The sequence below is a fragment of the Poeciliopsis prolifica genome, unplaced genomic scaffold, assembly GCF_027474105.1.
Source record: "Poeciliopsis prolifica strain line A6 unplaced genomic scaffold, Auburn_PproV2 SCAFFOLD040, whole genome shotgun sequence".
Classification (NCBI taxonomy): domain Eukaryota; kingdom Metazoa; phylum Chordata; class Actinopteri; order Cyprinodontiformes; family Poeciliidae; genus Poeciliopsis; species Poeciliopsis prolifica.
In genome coordinates, this window is record NW_026562415.1 from 90,106 (window position 1) to 106,867 (window position 16,762).

The following is a 16,762-nucleotide window of genomic DNA, read 5'->3' on the forward strand; positions in this document are numbered from 1 at the left end:
GGTTTGTGAGATATATTCTTTATAAGCCCGTATTACAATTTTTGAGTGTTTTTGAGTGCTTTCTTTAATCTTCTCCACAACATCAATAATTATTTCTGACCGATACAAATTTTAAATTCAGGCATTAAGTTTGTAACTGTGACGCGGAGTATTTTTTTGGCCAGAGCGGGCGCTGCAGAGCGGAAGCACCGGATCGTGAACCGGAAGAGAAGCAAAACCGACCGATTTTTCTAAACAACATGGCTGCTCCCTATGGCTGTCACGCCGAGCTGAGCAAACAGTTCAGTTTGAACTATTTTTGACTGTTGTGTTAGTTCTGCAGATGGTTAAAGCCAGCTGGGAGTTGGTTTTATTCAGAGCTAACTCATGCTAGCACCGAAGGTTGTCGGAATGGCTGCCGCCTTCAGAGGGAAAGTCAGACCGGTGGTCTGTCTTAGCCGGAGACTGTCCACCCAGGAGCAGGCTGGACCTCCGGACTCTCCCCTGGAGAGCCAGTTGCCTGCGGTCAAGGTGCGAAGACCAAGAAAGGACCCCAGGGGCCATTCCGTGCTTCTCTTCCCCGGGCAGGGTAGCCAGTTTGTGGGTATGGGGAAAGGACTGACGAAGTACCCCAACGTAAAAGAGATGTTCTCCGTAGCGCAGAAGATTCTGGGCTACGACCTGCTGACACTGTGCCTGGAGGGGCCGGAGAAGGACCTGCTGAAGACGGTGCACTGTCAGCCGGCGGTGTTCGTCACCTCTCTGGCTGCAGTGGAGAAGCTGCACCACGAAAACCCAAAGGTCACACTAACTTTACGCGCTTGTTTAATTCCCTTTACTTCAAGTTTAACTCAAGATAAAGTAGAAATACATTTTAGTTTTCACCTATTTTTCTCAAGTAAATGTAATAAGTAAGCGTCCGAGAAATTACTCAAGAAAGAAAAAATGTGACAAGGTTTCTCAAGTTTTGAGTAACTCATCAGATCATCGCATTTAATATTTAAAAATGATGCCATCAGATTGGCAAGAAGTATAAAAACATGCATTACTGATATTTTAAAGTTTTCTTCGAGAAAACTTCCTAAGCACAGTGGTTGGGTGCAGTAGTCATTCTTCCAGCGGCCCACTGTGTTTTTGAGTTAAACAATGCTTAAAGTTGACAGGAATTTTGAAATTATCACTTGATAATTGTCTCTTATTGGAAGGTTGGAAGATTAATATCTGACCACCAACTACAAAGTCTTAAAGATACAAACTTTAAAAAAAAACTTAAATAAATAAGCAATCCTAAGCCTGGTGGGGGACATGTAAAGGCTGGGAGCCCGCCAGGCTTACAATACAATAGAAATAGGGGAATCCCTGATTTGTGTGTATTTTCCTCCCATCTCAACAGGCTATTGAGACGTGTGTCGCGGCTGCAGGTTTCAGCGTTGGTGAATTCGCTGCTCTTGTTTTTGCTGGAGCCATGAACTTTTCAGAAGGTAAGCATCACTTTTTATCAAAGATGATTTAATATAGTGAAAGTCTGACAACAGATTCTTAAAGTTTTAATGTATTTCCTTTTGCTGTTCTTCTAGCTTTGTATGCAGTGAAGGTGCGTGCAGAGGCCATGCAAAAAGCCTCTGAACTGGTTCCCAGTGGGATGCTGTCGGTTGTCGGCAGACCGCAGGCTCATTATAAATACGCCTGCCTTCAAGCCAGAGAGCACTGCAAGAGTCTAGGGATTGAGGACCCCGTTTGCTCCGTGGCCAACTATTTATTCCCAGATGGCAGGGTCATTGCAGGGCACATGCAGGTACGAGCCAGCGATGTTCAGCTGTAAATTTGGCACAAGTGCAACATTGATGTGACTTTGGGTTTTGTTTAGGCCCTGGACTTCCTCCAGGAGAACTCGCGCAGTCTAGAGTTCATCAGGGCCAAACTTCTCCCAGTTAGCGGAGCATTCCACACCGAGCTGATGGCGTCGGCTACCAAACCGCTAAGAGAGGTGCTGCAGCAGGTGGAGGTCAGTCAGCAAACGTTTCCTACACTCCAGGCTGCACTTGTGCTTTATTACATCCACAGTTTTCTAATTGTTCTGATTACTCTGGTTCTTTTAATTTCACCCCTTCTGATGCTTTTTCTGTTGCAGACAAATTAAAATTGAAGGGAAAATATGCCTTAAAATCTCCTGTTTAATGTTGCTGTTTTATGTGCAGGAGGATAAAATAAAATGAAATCACATTTTTTGAGTTATGAATATGTTTAATGAGTAAGAAAATGTTTGTTCCCCAAGTTAATTACAAACAAATGGTCTTCATTTTTTACATTGTTTAAACAGTTACATTTTTATTAAGAAAAAAAATATTACAATTAATAAAGTTACTTATTTCTGATTAGACATAATTTTCCTGACATAATAAACAAGCAAATTTTGTATATAAAGAATTTATATACTTGCTTTTTAAAAAACATTTAGTTTTTTTTAGCTGTCCAGTTCATCCAGCTGCTCTACATAACTAGTTTATTTTGAGGAATGTTTATCTGCAAAGAAAATGTATTTCTTTTTTGGGCAGCGGCCTGCTCAGGGGCAAAAGTATCATTTTATTATTGCTAATTATGTGATTTTATTATGTTTTTCTCTTCACTAGTTGTAGAATTGTTTTTATTATGATCAATAAAGTAATTAAGGTTGCATGTTTTTTTTCCTCCTTATTCGGCTACCATATCAAAAACACAAAAAGGACTGCGGGCGACTCGTTTTTTTTGCGCATTTTATTTAATTTCTATGTATCTTCACTTAATCTAAACCCCTGGATTTGATTTGTTCATATCGCAATAATTATTTTTAAAAATGCTTCGTTTTTCAACATTATTTCCCTGTCAGGTGCGACGCCCCGAGATCAGGGTTTACTCCAACGTGGACGGAAAGCGCTACATGAGTGAAAGCCACGTTCGCAAGCAGCTGGTCAAGCAGCTGGTGTCGCCGGTGAAATGGGAGCAGGTTCTACATGAAATCTACGAAAGGACACAGGGGGAGAGTTTCCCTCAAACGTACGAGGTCGGCCCCGGGAAGCAGCTGGGCGTCACGCTCCAGAAGTGCAACAGGAAGGCCTCTCAGTTGTACACTCACATAGACGTCACCGCAAGCGAAAAGTGACTGATGATGGAAAAGATTGTGTATATCTGTGTATTTAATGAAATGATTTTAAATAAACACGCCAGTCGGTTTTTCTCATCTTAAAGTTTATTTGTAAGACGTGGGGGGAAAAAAGCCTCGTCAAATCTGCAACAGAAAGTCCAGCTCCCGTCATTTCATCACAAGCAAAGCTACACATCGTTTGTAAAAACCTTGGCCTCTTAAACCAGTAAGAAACTGCAAAAGACTGCAGGCCAGCAACAGTCCTGTCATGAGAAACATGCTTTCTGACTTCAGTGCAATGATAAAACAGCCTTCCAGGCTACAATGTTCAGGAAACTCTTTTTTTTTTAGTTAAACCAATCTGGAGGTTCTTCAGTGAATTTAGCAACACATTTTTTCAAGCTTTATTCTAAGGAAGGTGTTTCCAGTCTGTCGTTAATATCAATACAGCTCATGAAAATGGTATGTAAAAAAAAAAGAAAAGTAAACAGCAGAAACAAAAATCAGCATTAATTTTAAATCAAATGCAAACTTTTTTTTTCCTTTCATCAAACATACTCAAGACTTTCTTTGGGCTTCTTTCCAGGCCTCCTCTTACATCCACAGTCCACCAAAAATGCTTGCTGCCGCCAAAAGTGCTACGGTCATGAGTGCTCCTCTGGTCCAGCCAAGACAAGCCACCACTTTTAAACTGCTCACCTTGAAAATGAAAGAAAACAGCATTAAGGGAAGAAATATTTTAGTGTATCTGGAAAGGTTAACTGGATAGTTCTTATATCTTCAGCATTCATGATGGGCTATGCTGGGCACAGAGAGCAAGAGGGGATAAGCAGTGCTACACTTAGGGTGATTGACAGCACTAAGACCCGCCTTCTTGTTGGTTGATTTTACCTACCAGTGGAAAAAGGCAGAGTATTTTGATTTTTTTTTCACATATTAACTGTCTCATACCATATTGTCATGACATGGTGACAGTTTCAACAAAAATACTAAAAATTATTTTGATAAAAGTCAACATAGTGCACCTTTAAAGACCCAAATCAAGAAATCTGTAACTTTTTTCTCAAAAATCAAACAAACAAAAAAACAAAAAAAACAAAGGAGTTTTAGTGTGGAGTAGATTTATGGAAGAAATTAAATTAAAAGCTTACCCAAAACACAAATATAAGCCATCTATAAAAAAACTGTTCACAAAAGGAGCTTATTGAAAAATATGTTGTATAGTATGAGTGTTTCAAAGACCAAATATGTTATTGTTGATATTGAAAATGAATGAATAATTCTACGCATAACTATTGTGATATTTTCAAATTTCCTGTCAACTTTAAACATATTTTAACTCAAAAACCTGGCGGCCGGCTAGATGACTGCCCTCACAGCCCGAGCAACGGGCTTAGCAAGTTTTCTGGGGAAACCCTGCACTGAATCGAAGATCAAATAATTACCCAGGTTGCCTTTGCCTCTGCTCTGAGGTTTCCCGGCCTGGAAGTAGTGCTGACAATCCAGGCCTTCACCGGAGACCATAGGTTCTGGAAACCCCACAGCTGGTTGTGGAGGTCCCTGTAAAGCACCAACCAAGATAACAACCAAGAACATAAATACCCAACTAGAAATGTGAGATAAAAACAAAACAAAACATGTTTTTGTACCTGTAGATGATCCGTGTCAGAGTCCGGGCAGGTCCCAGCAGGTAGAGAGGAGTTGGCGGCCGATTTGGATCTCTCCTGGCCCAGTCCTGGTTCAGAAGGTCTCCGATTTCAGCCAGCTGTCGACCAACGACCCTCGCTGCTCTGTCACGGATCCTAAACCAGGAAAACAGAAAACATTATTAACTACCAACCAGAAAACGTCTTTAAAACCCAACTATTTGGAAGACTTGGTCAAATCTTTTCTCTTCATCGTGTTTGTTGTTGGTACAACTCATCCCACATGATGTGTTTACATGGAACAATGTGCTCAGTAACTGAAACGGGAGCAGGGAGTGTCCATACTTTACCTGAGGCTCCCGTCCGCCACCTCTCCAGGTCCAGCCTGGAGGGTCACAGCACGGTTCGGACGCCTGGTTTGTTCCACCATCGTGTTTTCTGAGCAGGAGCAACATTTTCACATGAGTTCTCGTCAGATTATTTCGATTAATCACCACATTGACAATGCAGGGTGGAAAGAGCTTGCACGTGATCATGCATTATCTCTGGACTTCTAACGTTCATAAACAAGCTGTGTAAACAAGAGAACATGTGACCAGGATGGGTGGCGCTTGCTACCAGGGAGAGAGTCCAATTAAAATAAATAATGAAAAAAAAAAGATCTGAGGTGGTGACTTCATCCTTCTGATGTCTACTGAAGCTGTTTCACTTCCCTAATTTTTTGCAGCCGATTATGTTAGAAAGTGTTGCTCTAATAATGTTTTTATAACAGAACTTGTTCTATTGTGTTTGCAGGTTTTACTTTTAGCCTCCTGTGATCACCTGAGCGGAGGTCAGACCTGTTGTTCTCATGCTCCTTAATGCAAATGCCACATTTCCATAACCCAAATCAACCAAACGGCTCTTTTCTCCACTCAGCAGGGAGAAATACAGCGTCACTCACCTCAGATAATCCCCATAAACTTTAGATAGGTTCATAATTTTTAGACAAATGTATAATAAAATGTATTTTATATGTGTAAACTTGAAGTTTTTATTTCCCTTAATACCGTAAATTGAGTTCAACAAGAGGAATCATCCCTGCAGCCGCCTGTAGAGGTTTGCTTTAGTAATAACAAAAAACATGAAGTCATCGTTCATGCCTCAAACAAACAAAGGTCATTTTTGAAAACCGCACTTAAAGGATTAAATATCAACCCTTCAACTCATGTCATTTATTAGCTTCTTCATTTTCAGTCACGCATTGTGTTTCATTTTGTAATAATACTTTATTCGAATGTTTGTCGAAAGTAAAATGCTCCCACCCTGGCAAGTAAACAGGTGCACTCACAGTGGAAAAAAGAAAGTAAAAATACCTTTAATGTAGATTAAATAGGACGCCGCCCTGAAATAAACACAAGACCCATTATCATTAGAGCTTATTTTTTAGTTATAAAATCAAATAAATAATCGAAAGGTGTTTGGACTTACAGCAGCGTCCTTTAATCTCGTCGCTCTCAGGTAAATGCTGCAAAGTACAATTGGCCACGCCTTTACCTGCTGCTAGCAAATTTGACCGTTAGGGGGAGACAAAAACACCCGATAAATGCCAATTGAAAATTTGGAATTTACTAACAAAATTAACAACTTCAAGTTATTAATTTTGGTATAAATGTTGGCAAGAAATATATTACTTTACAACTATTTCTTACTGAGAATTGAACTTTCTTTTTCTATACCATCAGTTCAGTCCACCTCGGTTGGGTTAATATAGCACCGATTCACCACGAATGCAACCAAAGGCATTTTAAAAGACAACCAAATATTGTTTATTACAAATAGTCAAATTGGTACTCTCAAAAAGACAGGTTTAATTAAATTTCTCCATCACATACTTTAGCACTCTGCAGCCTGTGGTTAAAAATAGAAACGGTGAAATAGTGACCCCCTGCGGTAAAACGTAGCAATGACACCCAGTAGTGACGTCACTGCGTCCTCCGTTGCTAGGTTATTCTCTTATCTCCACATCTTCTTCGCGTTCACGAGACACACCCTTTTCGCGTTCATGATTCACAACTAGTGAATCATGCGGTGTTTCTCTAGTTGTACAGAAATTATCCGGTTTTTAGCTCGAAGAAATGCTTCGTGGTAGTTTGGCCGTCTTGGGCGTTGTCGTCACCGCTTCACGTCGTCGGAATCAATAAGTGCTGCTCCAGCAGCTAACATGGAGGCGGCGTCCGCTCGCTAGCTTCCAGCTCACGGGGGATGCTTTCCAGGCTGCTTGGCCGCACAACTGTAACGACAGTCGGATGAGTCTGCATCCCTGACCCGGATGATGGCCGCCCAGTCTCTGCAGCAGTCCGGGGAGGATTCGGCAGCCTGCTAACGGAGAGCAGCCGATGCTGATGACTGGATGCTTCCTGGTACTGATTTGCAGGTAGCTGAGTGTGTATAAATCCTCAATGATCTCACACACACATCAGGCTGTATTTGTATCAATATGTTGGTGAGTGTCTGGTGTTTGTTGACATGTTTTGAAGGCACCATGGCCGGGAAGGTGAAGTGGGTGACAGATATTGAGAAGTCAGTGCTCATCAATAACTTTGAAAAAAGAGAATGGGTTCAAGTGACAGAAAACGAGGACTGGAATTTCTACTGGTAGGTTCCAGCACCACAACATAATTTAAAATAAAAAAAAATCGCTAATTAAGCAAGGAAGAAATTGCAAAATAACAATTATATTCACTCTATATCTGTTTATAAAGTCAAAGTACTAATCATTATCTTTAATTTTAATGCACATACAGTGAAAAGAAAAAACAGAAAATAAGTAATTGTTAAATAGAAAATCTTGAATCCAAAAACATAACTGTTTGGTTAATTTGTATTTCTAAATTGCCCTGAGGTTTGTGTTTTGATGATTCTTCATTTTGCATGTCTCCTTCCTGCCCTAAAGAACAGGCCGTCCAAATAAGGCAGGAAATGGATGAAAGTAAACAGCTGCTCTGCCTGAACTTACATCTAAATTAATATTCCAACACTTAACATTTTTAGAAAAATACAACATATAACGATTTCTAAGAAAAAGTGATTTATAAAAATGTGTGGCACACTTTTCAAAGAACTTGTATGTTAGTAATCCATTACTTTATTTTTCTGTGAGGTTTAAGTTTATTATCCTAGGTTCCTAGATACTCTTCAGAATGGGAAATATGCTATTTTATTTCAATAATAATTAAAAAGCATACCTTATCTTGTGTTTCCATTCTTTCTGAAGCTAATTCAAAGTGTTTCTTTAAAGTATGACTGGTTTTAGTTGGTTTTATAAATTCAATTAGGAGTTTATGCTCTTTTCTCTTACTAGGAAGAATTAATTGAATATTATAACTTGTTTGGTGGGAGATGGTCCAGTAGTGAAGCTGTTTAACTTGATGTGTACCAACATGCAGGATGAGCATCCAGACCATCAGGAACGTGTTCAGTGTGGACACCGGCTACCGTCTGTCGGATGAGCAGCTGGTGAACCATTTCCCGAACCACTACGAGCTGACCAGGAAGGACCTGATGATCAAGAACATCAAGCGCTACCGCAAAGAGCTGGAAAAGGAAGGAAGTCTGCTTGCAGAGAAGGACAAGAATGGAAAATACATTTATCTGGGTAATCTTCCCTAGAGGTGGATATATGTACAGTCGTGAACAGTCCTGATGTTTTTCTTGTAACTTTCTTGTGCAGATTTTGTTCCTGTGACGTTTATGCTCCCGGCTGATTATAATTTGTTCGTGGAGGAGTTTCGCAAGAATCCGTCCAGCACCTGGATCATGAAGCCCTGTGGGAAAGCCCAAGGGAAAGGCATCTTCCTCATCAACAAGCTATCGCAGATTAAGAAGTGGTCGCGCGACAGCCGGACGTCCACGTAAGTCAGAAAACGCGTTTCCTTTCAAGCTTTGGATGGAGAAAAACAACAAAAGAGTCATCATGGTATTCTCAGTGGGTGTTGCTGCTCCGCTCTGTCTCCAGGTTTGTTGCAGCATCCAGTGGGAAAGAGGCGTATGTGATCTCTCTGTACATCGACAACCCTCTGCTGATTGGCGGGAAGAAGTTCGACCTTCGACTTTATGTTCTGGTGACAACATATCGGCCGTTAAAGTGCTACATGTAAGCACCTTTCAAAACTACATCTTGTTTATGCGTCAATTACCCACCCAGGAAATCAGATGGTGCTTAAGAGAAAATATGAATTTGAATAAATCAGTCTGATCTGATCTGTTAGGTACAAACTGGGGTTCTGCCGGTTCTGCACGGTGAAGTACACACCCAGCACCAGTGAGCTGGACAACATGTTTGTGCATCTCACTAATGTGGCCATTCAGAAACACGGGGTGAGTCGTCGTCAAAAGCAACAACATATGATGACCAAATATGGTCGTCCATTTAGATGAATGTCAAAAAATCTGTAGAGACTGAGGTCAGAGTTATTTGAATCCTTTCCTACCAAGATTAGCAGCTCTCTTAATTTGTGAAACAGTTGAGTTTCTTTTTAGTAAACTCAGTTTTTATTGGTTGTTTTCCATTTTTCAAGCATAACCAAACAAAACAGCTGCCTGCAGTAGATAATATTCACATTCTAACATAAAGATATACAGAGTTGCAGCAATGAAACAAAATTCAGATTTATTCAGAAATTTTGGGAGCAGTCATCCCACCTTTGACTAATTATTCTCCCCAATTTATCCCCATCTGTTTTTTTTGTAAAGTTCATAGTGGTGAGGTATTTGTTACTCATTTTCACTCTATCAGAAATAGTAAAATCAGCTCTTTGCTGGAGGTCCTTCCGATAAAGTAACATTTTGTTCATGACGAGAAAACATCTCTGATTTACAACAGTTCCATTATGTTAATGCAAACCTGTATCCTGCAGACTAGCTAACCGCTAAAACACCTGCTTTTAATGACAGCAACTGGCTTCGACTTTCTCTCATCAAACACAGGGATGTAGGAATGACACAACAGTTTTCCCATCATCAAAAACTACTTTCTCATTACTTTTTAAGGTCGTAATATTTCTTTTAGTTTTTTGAATCTTCACAGAAAGGCATCACATTTCTGGTTTAACTGTGTTTTCCAACAGGACGACTACAACCACGTTCACGGGGGAAAGTGGACAGTCAGTAATCTTCGCTTGTACCTGGAAAGCACCAGAGGAAAGGAGGTGACAAACCGGCTGTTTGATCAGATCCACTGGATCGTGGTGCAGTCACTGAAGGCGGTTGCAGTAAGTTTATAGCATGAATGATTGAATAAAAAAGAGACAGTTGCTTATTTCTGATTATGTTTTCTCTAATTCCGACACTTTGCTGGCTACATTTCAAAAGGATATGGCACATTTCTGGTTTCTAAATGCTTCTTTAGTGTGAACCATCTTTAAACTTTCTCTTTAAAACTGAATTTTTTGCACCACTTTTTCACATTTTGACACAAAACCACCACACACATTAATGTAGTTTATTGTAAATGGGCTGAATGCAAATGGATGCTGTACTTGAACTTTCAAAAGTTTTCTAAATCTTTAAATTTTGCTCTAATTTGTTCTGGTCTCTCACATTAAATTGCAACGTAACACATTGAAGTTTGTTCAAGACATATGAATGCTTTTGTAAATATTTATTCCTCACTCTTTCATCACTGGGGAAGTCTTGCACTCACTTATCCATATTGTGTAATCACCTTTCAGTTTGCTGAACCTGTTTGCAGATACTTCCTTGTATGCACCTCTGGCAGAAAACATAAACGTTTCACCAATGAAATATTACACCTCTAAAAAGCAGAATATTATTAGACAGCTGCAGGTGCTAACTACGTTTTTTTTGTTGTTATAATTTAAACTTGTGCAGGCAGAATCCGATACCTTTAACGTTGCTTTTTTTTAAATGTGGCAAAAGGCCGTCTGATTTCTGAGATCTGTAAAACCACCTGCATGTCTTTGTATTGTTTTTAGCCCACAGGACACTAAACACACTTCCTTTTTTAAATAAGTGCTCTTACTCACTTCCTCTCAAAGGCATCAACGCATCTGCTGCTGATAGCTGTGTAGTGTATTTATACTCTGGTTGTCTGATAATAAATGATGAAACAAATAAAAAATTGTTGGTTTTGCTGATTCAGTCTGTGTTTTCTCCCCTGTCAGCCTGTGATGAACAATGACAAGCACTGTTTTGAGTGTTACGGGTATGACATCATCATCGACGACAAACTGAAGCCGTGGCTCATCGAGGTGAGTCGTTTCTCCAAGCGAGTCGCGTTGAAATGTTTTATGAAGCCTAAAGAATAAAACCTGTCCTGCAAAGCTGGGAACCCAGTCTGAGCAACTGGGTTTATTTGGAGTCTTCGGTTGATCTTTTTTTTTTTTTTTTTTTTTTTTTTCAATAAATAGTTGGAACACTATCTGGATCCATTCTGGGGAAAAAATTTCTTCATGCTCTGTGTTAGGTCCAGTAGAGGTTCAGGGGTTTCTGGTGCACTTTTAAAGGATGGATGGATGGATGGATGGATGGATGGACGGACGGACGGACGGAAACTTCTGAACCAGAATAACTGAACCTCCAGATTGAGTCTTGCTCATCTCTCCCTTCTTAGTCGCTTGTTTTGTGCTGCTGGTTGGTTGAAGCTCTGTGTGTTTGTGTTGTGCTGCTGAGTTTGTGACTCTTTGTTCATCTAATAGAAAGTGATGGAAACTCACTGGCAACAGACACTTTCTATTTGTTGCTCTCTCTGTCTTAGCTGTGGCCTCATAATGAGTCACAATGCACTCGTTTGACGGCTGCACGTTGTGCTGCTGGGTTTCTAGGCTGTGTCTGAGTTATTTCTGCTAGCGGACACCGATCTGATCTATTTTCAGCAGCGCAAAGTTGTTTGTAGGACAGAAAACGTTCCTGTGTGAAGAACAGGTTCCAGAAACTCAGTGAGTCTGGTCGTCAGTCCCACCGCTTCTGAATTCAGTACTCAGACGGTTAAATGGTTTAAAAGCCACCCGTCATTTGTTGGTTCTTTTCTTCCAAGCGCCATTTTTGATATTAACAACGTCTCTCATTGGGCAGTTATTGTAGATTTTACGAACAGTGTCATTTCACCAAGAATTTATCCTAATAAATAACAGAAAGTTGGATTTCTTTCCTTTTTATTTGTTAATCTGATATGAAGACTTCAAATATATGTTTTGCAGTTTCTTCTTTCACACTCATTGGCATCCTAACTGTTTAAAAATCATTAAAATAAACAAAAAAAGATCCACAAATTTAGAAACAAGTGGTTTATTTCAGTGAAATGTATGTGAAATACATCAATCTGAAACAATTTTTAGAGAAATTTTATTCAATCATCAATTAGTTTTGATATTTTTTACTTGATTTACTTGATATCACCATATTTATGTTTATGTTTCTTCTATTGTTTGTCATTTTGGTTGGCTTTAATCTCATTGTAGATGTATACAGTGACAAACAATAAATTTAAATTCTAGAAATTTGGTTTTAGTTAAAAATGAGAAAACGGATCATGGAGAATAATGTATCAAAATCGTTTATTTAATTCAAATATTTCACATTTTACACCACCTCAGGGAAACATTTTTTTAAACATTTCTAATGATTTATATTGCAATTAATTCATATTTAATTGATTTTCAATCACGTTTAAACAAAGAAATATAGGTATTTAAATTTGAATAAATTAACTAAGTCGAAAAAACAACAAAAATTATTCATTTATCAGTTTGTACATCCAGTTTATAAATGAGTGTTTACTGATTGCATATTTATGTACATATTAGTAGCTTCATTTCCTTCCACATCCAGTATAATTACAGGAAGAAACAAAGCAGATCTCGTTTGGAGTCTGCGTTACATTATTAATCACTAGCCGTGAACCCACTCTGGGTTTAGTTCAGCCTAAATCTCTCTTCCTCTTCTTCTTCTTCTACTGCTGTAAATATGGTGACGTTTGTGACCCTCAGGTTAACGCCTCTCCGTCGCTGACCTCCAGCACAGCCAACGACCGCATTCTGAAATACAACCTCATCAACGACACGCTCAACATCGTCACGCCCAACGGGGAGATCCCAGACTGCCGCTGGAATCGCAGTCCGCCCAGAGAGGCCCTGGGGAACTACCAAGTCCTGTGAGTGACAGAAACCCTTCGCTAGCTCACTGGGGTTAAAGAATCCATCATGGAGGACAGAAACATCCGCCAGCCTTTGGGTAGAACTGACGACTTTAAATGACATAAGAGAAACATTTATCAGATAAAAAATCTAATTTGAACTGTTCTGCATCTGAAAAGAGCTTCCTGCTGGTTTATATTTAATTTAATTTAATTTACAGTTTTTATTTAGATTTGCTTTATATAGAATCTAGGTTTTTTCCGCTGATCTATATCCTGTTTCATGTCAATTACTTTTTGATTTCCTTTGATAGCTTTTTGAATGCTTTTGATTTCATTACCAAAACTAACATCATATTAGGTCTATCATTTTATTTTATTTTATTATATTTAATTTAATTTAATTTTATTTTATAATCAGTAATCCTTAGATCGCTAGTTCAAATCTAGCTTGAAGGAGTTGCTTTTAGGTCAAAGATTGAAATGGAAATGAATGTCAACATTAAGTTTGACCTGTTTAATTGATCATTTCAATCAGAATTTAACCAATAAATTAATTCCTAAATAATTAAAGTTAAATGGAGACAAATACATTCAGGATTTATTAACTATATAATTAGTCAAAATGTTATTTTTGAATAAATGCAAGATTGTTTCCCACTCTTTAAAAAAAATTTTGATAAAATATCACTAATGTTAGTGTAAAAGGTTAACTCTACTCTAAACAGTGTAGCACATAAAATATTAAATTATTGAAATGAATACAGAAATAATTAAAATTGGCAATTTCACTTTTAATAACTGCATCTGACATGTAATTTATTCATTTATGATTGTCGTAAACATCCCTAAATATAAATGATTGCAAAGATGTTTATTTTTAAAGTGTATTTTTTCCTAATTCTGTTTTAACTTTGACATAAAATACTTTGTTTATTTTCAACATTGGTGCATACAAGCTCATCTCCAATCAGAAAGAAACTTCTTGGTTGAATGAAGTTCATTTTAAACTTTTATTTGCCAGATGTATGATTAATTTTATGCTTTAGTCTACATTTATCTTATTATTGGGAATTGCTGTGGCGTTGAAGCTACTTTTGTGTTGATTCAATGTGAAGTGTTTTTGATATTTTTGTAAAGGTAGTTGGTTATAAGTAGCTAAACAGGGTTTTTAGCTACAGTTTTTGCCTTGAATGGAAAGTACTGGGACAAAAATAAAATCTCCTTCGAGCCGGATTTGAACCAGCGACCTAAGGATGCCTGGATGTTCCACTACAGTCCTCCGCTCTACCAACTGAGCTATCGAAGGCCGTTCACAGGCAGTGACACACACTCTATCCGGACGTTGTGGTGTTAATCCTGGTTTAAACTCTGTGTTTTCATGCTCCATGTCAGAGCAAACGGAGGAGGAAACCGGATCTCAAACGCGTTGTTTGTTTTCCATCAGGTATGACGAGGAGCAGGCCCAGAGCGAGAGCGCCGAGCGTGACCTGAGGAGCCGCTCGGGTCAACTGCTGGGTTCAAAGGGCACCCGGGGGAGTGCTGGCACCCGTCCTGCCGCAGCCACGTGGAAGTGAGGCGTCGTTACTGACTCCGAATGACTTCCTCTGTCTTACTGTTAGAGCAAAAAACTAAGACCACCCGAAGTTTTATCAATGGCCAGCCTTCATTTCTCCAATTGTGGCACACTGTTCTTCAAATGTAGAGCGACCCGTAAAGTTTAACAGATGGAGACTTTGGGTGTTTGTGGGAAATATCCTCATGACACCAATGATCTACGACCTGAACTATGCATGATTGTCGATTACTTGCACCTAACTCTGATCTGCCAAAAAGGGTGCTAACAACGAGGACAAGGTGTGTGAAGGTGAGAAGCTACGCTTAAAAAAAAAAATAGAGGTATTATGAATGCAAATGGTTTTAAAGTTAAAAAGTTTATATGCAGAATTAGAATTGCTAAATGTTTTTAGATCCCAAATGTTTTTTAAATGCTCATGCTTTACAAGTACTGTATTCAGTGCAGAATATCACACTATATTTATTTTTTTAATTTAGACTTACGTGTTAGAATAATAACTTCCATTTTGCATTTTGACAAATTCAATATGCATTACATCAGAGATCTTATAGAAAAGCCTATATGTATTTAGAATGTACTTGAAACGTTCCTAAAGACTTTCCAATCATTTAAGCCCCGATGAGTAACAAAAATCAAATTTTAAAAAACTCAGAGGGTATTGGAAGCAACAGGTAGACAGTTGTTTAACATTGTCTTGTGATTAATCACTGTGTAAATCACCTTAATTTCCCTATGTGATTTATTAGGTGTTTTTTAATTCAATTGAAATGGGCAAAGGTGAAGCCTTTTCTCCCCATTTAAACAACCCAAAAAATAATGACAATACAGATTCAATTTAAGTTGTTATAATTTTGTGAAATCAACAAGAAAAGAAATTTTGCAATTTAATTTTGATTGAAGTAGGTCATTCTGGTACATCTTTAACCCTGCCTTGAAAAAGAAACATGTTAATTGTTTTTTTAAGGTAAATGTTTAATGGTATGCTGATGACAATGTGGTTTTCATTTACAAACACAAAAAATTATGTAACATTATGTAACAGGATACTTATTCTGTGCTCATGCTTATTTTTTTCTTATAAAATCCCGCATTTTTACGTTGTTAAACTGTTTTCCTAAAGCCATTAATGAATGTAACTGAGAATATTTAAAACAATTTTTTAAATCATCTTTGTTTTCTCATGGAGTCATGCTTCATTATAATGTTTTTTTTTTTGTCAATAAAAGCATGATTTCGCCTTATTCCCCACAACAAAAAATGTTTCTTCATTCCTCATGGAGATGCTACCACATATAATAAGCATAAATGTGCTAATTTCTAACCAAAAATTCCCAAAGCACAAAGTATCAGCTGCGCATCCACCTGTGAGGTTAAATTCAATGAGAAATTGGGGAAATTCCCATGGTTAAAGGAACTGGGTAAAGCCCTACTTGGTTCCCACTGCTGGTTTTCATTACATGATCAGAAACAATTCAGCTTTCATCACTACCTGTTTGCAGCTGTGAGCTAATTCAGGATGTGTCTTATTAATATTTTTTTCTCTATCCCAAGAAACATTTAATTTGAACAGATTTTTACTCAGGTTTGAGTACGTTCACATTTTTCTCTTGAAGCTCTGATAAGAAAAGGTTAAAATGTGATTTATTATGTTATGAAAGTATGCACTGTTCTATTTGCTAAATAAAGCTGTGGTCAGATTTCATTTTCAGTCAGTTTCTTCTTGCAGAAGAGTTTCGATTTGCACAGGTTAATGTCTGAAAAGCAGAAATGTAATCATTTTTTAAGGTTTTGTTCTCTAAAGATGCGTTTTGTTTCTAAAGTGGAGGGCATGTTTAAACTATACATGCGTTATTTTGGCACGCACATCTGAGTTTGTGGAAGTGGGCTGGTTTACACACAGTTGTGCTGCTACAAAATGCCTAATTTGCAATATTGTTCACCCGCTACATGAACTTTGACTCTTCTGTTCCCGCCAGTCAGAAGACTTTTTTTTATTTAGAATATTTCAGAAACTTTCAGCCATTTATTTTGATTGAGGGAGCATAACAAGTAAATTTGCTTTTAATTAAAAAAAGTCTCCCTACACATCCACTCTGCAACAACTGTAGTCTGCAAGTGATGACAGCAAACCAACAAATAGATTTGGAACCAGATTTAATAACAGCATTGATTGCAATCAGAATATGTTTCTAAAAAGAAAGTCATAGAAAGACGAAGTGAAATGTAATTTCTCTTTATTTTACTGTCTACTTCTGAAAAGGCTATTAAACCTCCCCAAAAAAGTTTTTCAGGATGTTACGTCA

General features: G+C 38.2%; 3 protein-coding genes and 1 non-coding gene across 4 annotated transcripts; 2 read left to right on the forward strand and 2 right to left on the reverse strand.

Annotated features, from left to right (window-relative positions):
* The first annotated feature begins 88 nt into the window (after positions 1-88).
* On the forward strand, positions 89-3,196 carry mcat (malonyl CoA:ACP acyltransferase (mitochondrial)). Its single transcript, XM_055054737.1, has 5 exons — positions 89-780; positions 1,373-1,460; positions 1,557-1,774; positions 1,847-1,984; positions 2,846-3,196. The coding sequence occupies exons 1-5, from the start codon at positions 367-369 to the stop codon at positions 3,116-3,118; spliced, it is 1,131 nt and encodes a 376-aa protein (XP_054910712.1). The 5' UTR covers positions 89-366; the 3' UTR covers positions 3,119-3,196.
* Positions 3,194-6,767, reverse strand: bik (BCL2 interacting killer). The gene is made up of 6 exons (XM_055054738.1): positions 6,217-6,767; positions 6,102-6,130; positions 5,097-5,184; positions 4,750-4,902; positions 4,546-4,660; positions 3,194-3,799 (listed from the first exon to the last, which is right to left on the reverse strand). Exons 3-6 carry the CDS (start codon positions 5,174-5,176, stop codon positions 3,695-3,697), a joined length of 453 nt encoding a protein of 150 aa, XP_054910713.1. The 5' UTR covers positions 5,177-5,184; positions 6,102-6,130; positions 6,217-6,767; the 3' UTR covers positions 3,194-3,694.
* A 3-nt stretch (positions 6,768-6,770) lies between these two features.
* On the forward strand, positions 6,771-16,161 carry ttll1 (tubulin tyrosine ligase-like family, member 1). Its single transcript, XM_055054736.1, has 10 exons — positions 6,771-7,162; positions 7,266-7,383; positions 8,175-8,383; positions 8,459-8,639; positions 8,744-8,881; positions 8,997-9,105; positions 9,855-9,998; positions 10,911-10,997; positions 12,735-12,898; positions 14,328-16,161. The coding sequence occupies exons 2-10, from the start codon at positions 7,271-7,273 to the stop codon at positions 14,455-14,457; spliced, it is 1,275 nt and encodes a 424-aa protein (XP_054910711.1). The 5' UTR covers positions 6,771-7,162; positions 7,266-7,270; the 3' UTR covers positions 14,458-16,161.
* trnay-gua (transfer RNA tyrosine (anticodon GUA)) lies at positions 14,103-14,189 on the reverse strand. Its single transcript is given in 2 exon segments — positions 14,103-14,138; positions 14,153-14,189. It is a non-coding gene; the product is annotated as a tRNA-Tyr (tRNA).
* Positions 16,162-16,762: the final 601 nt, after the last annotated feature.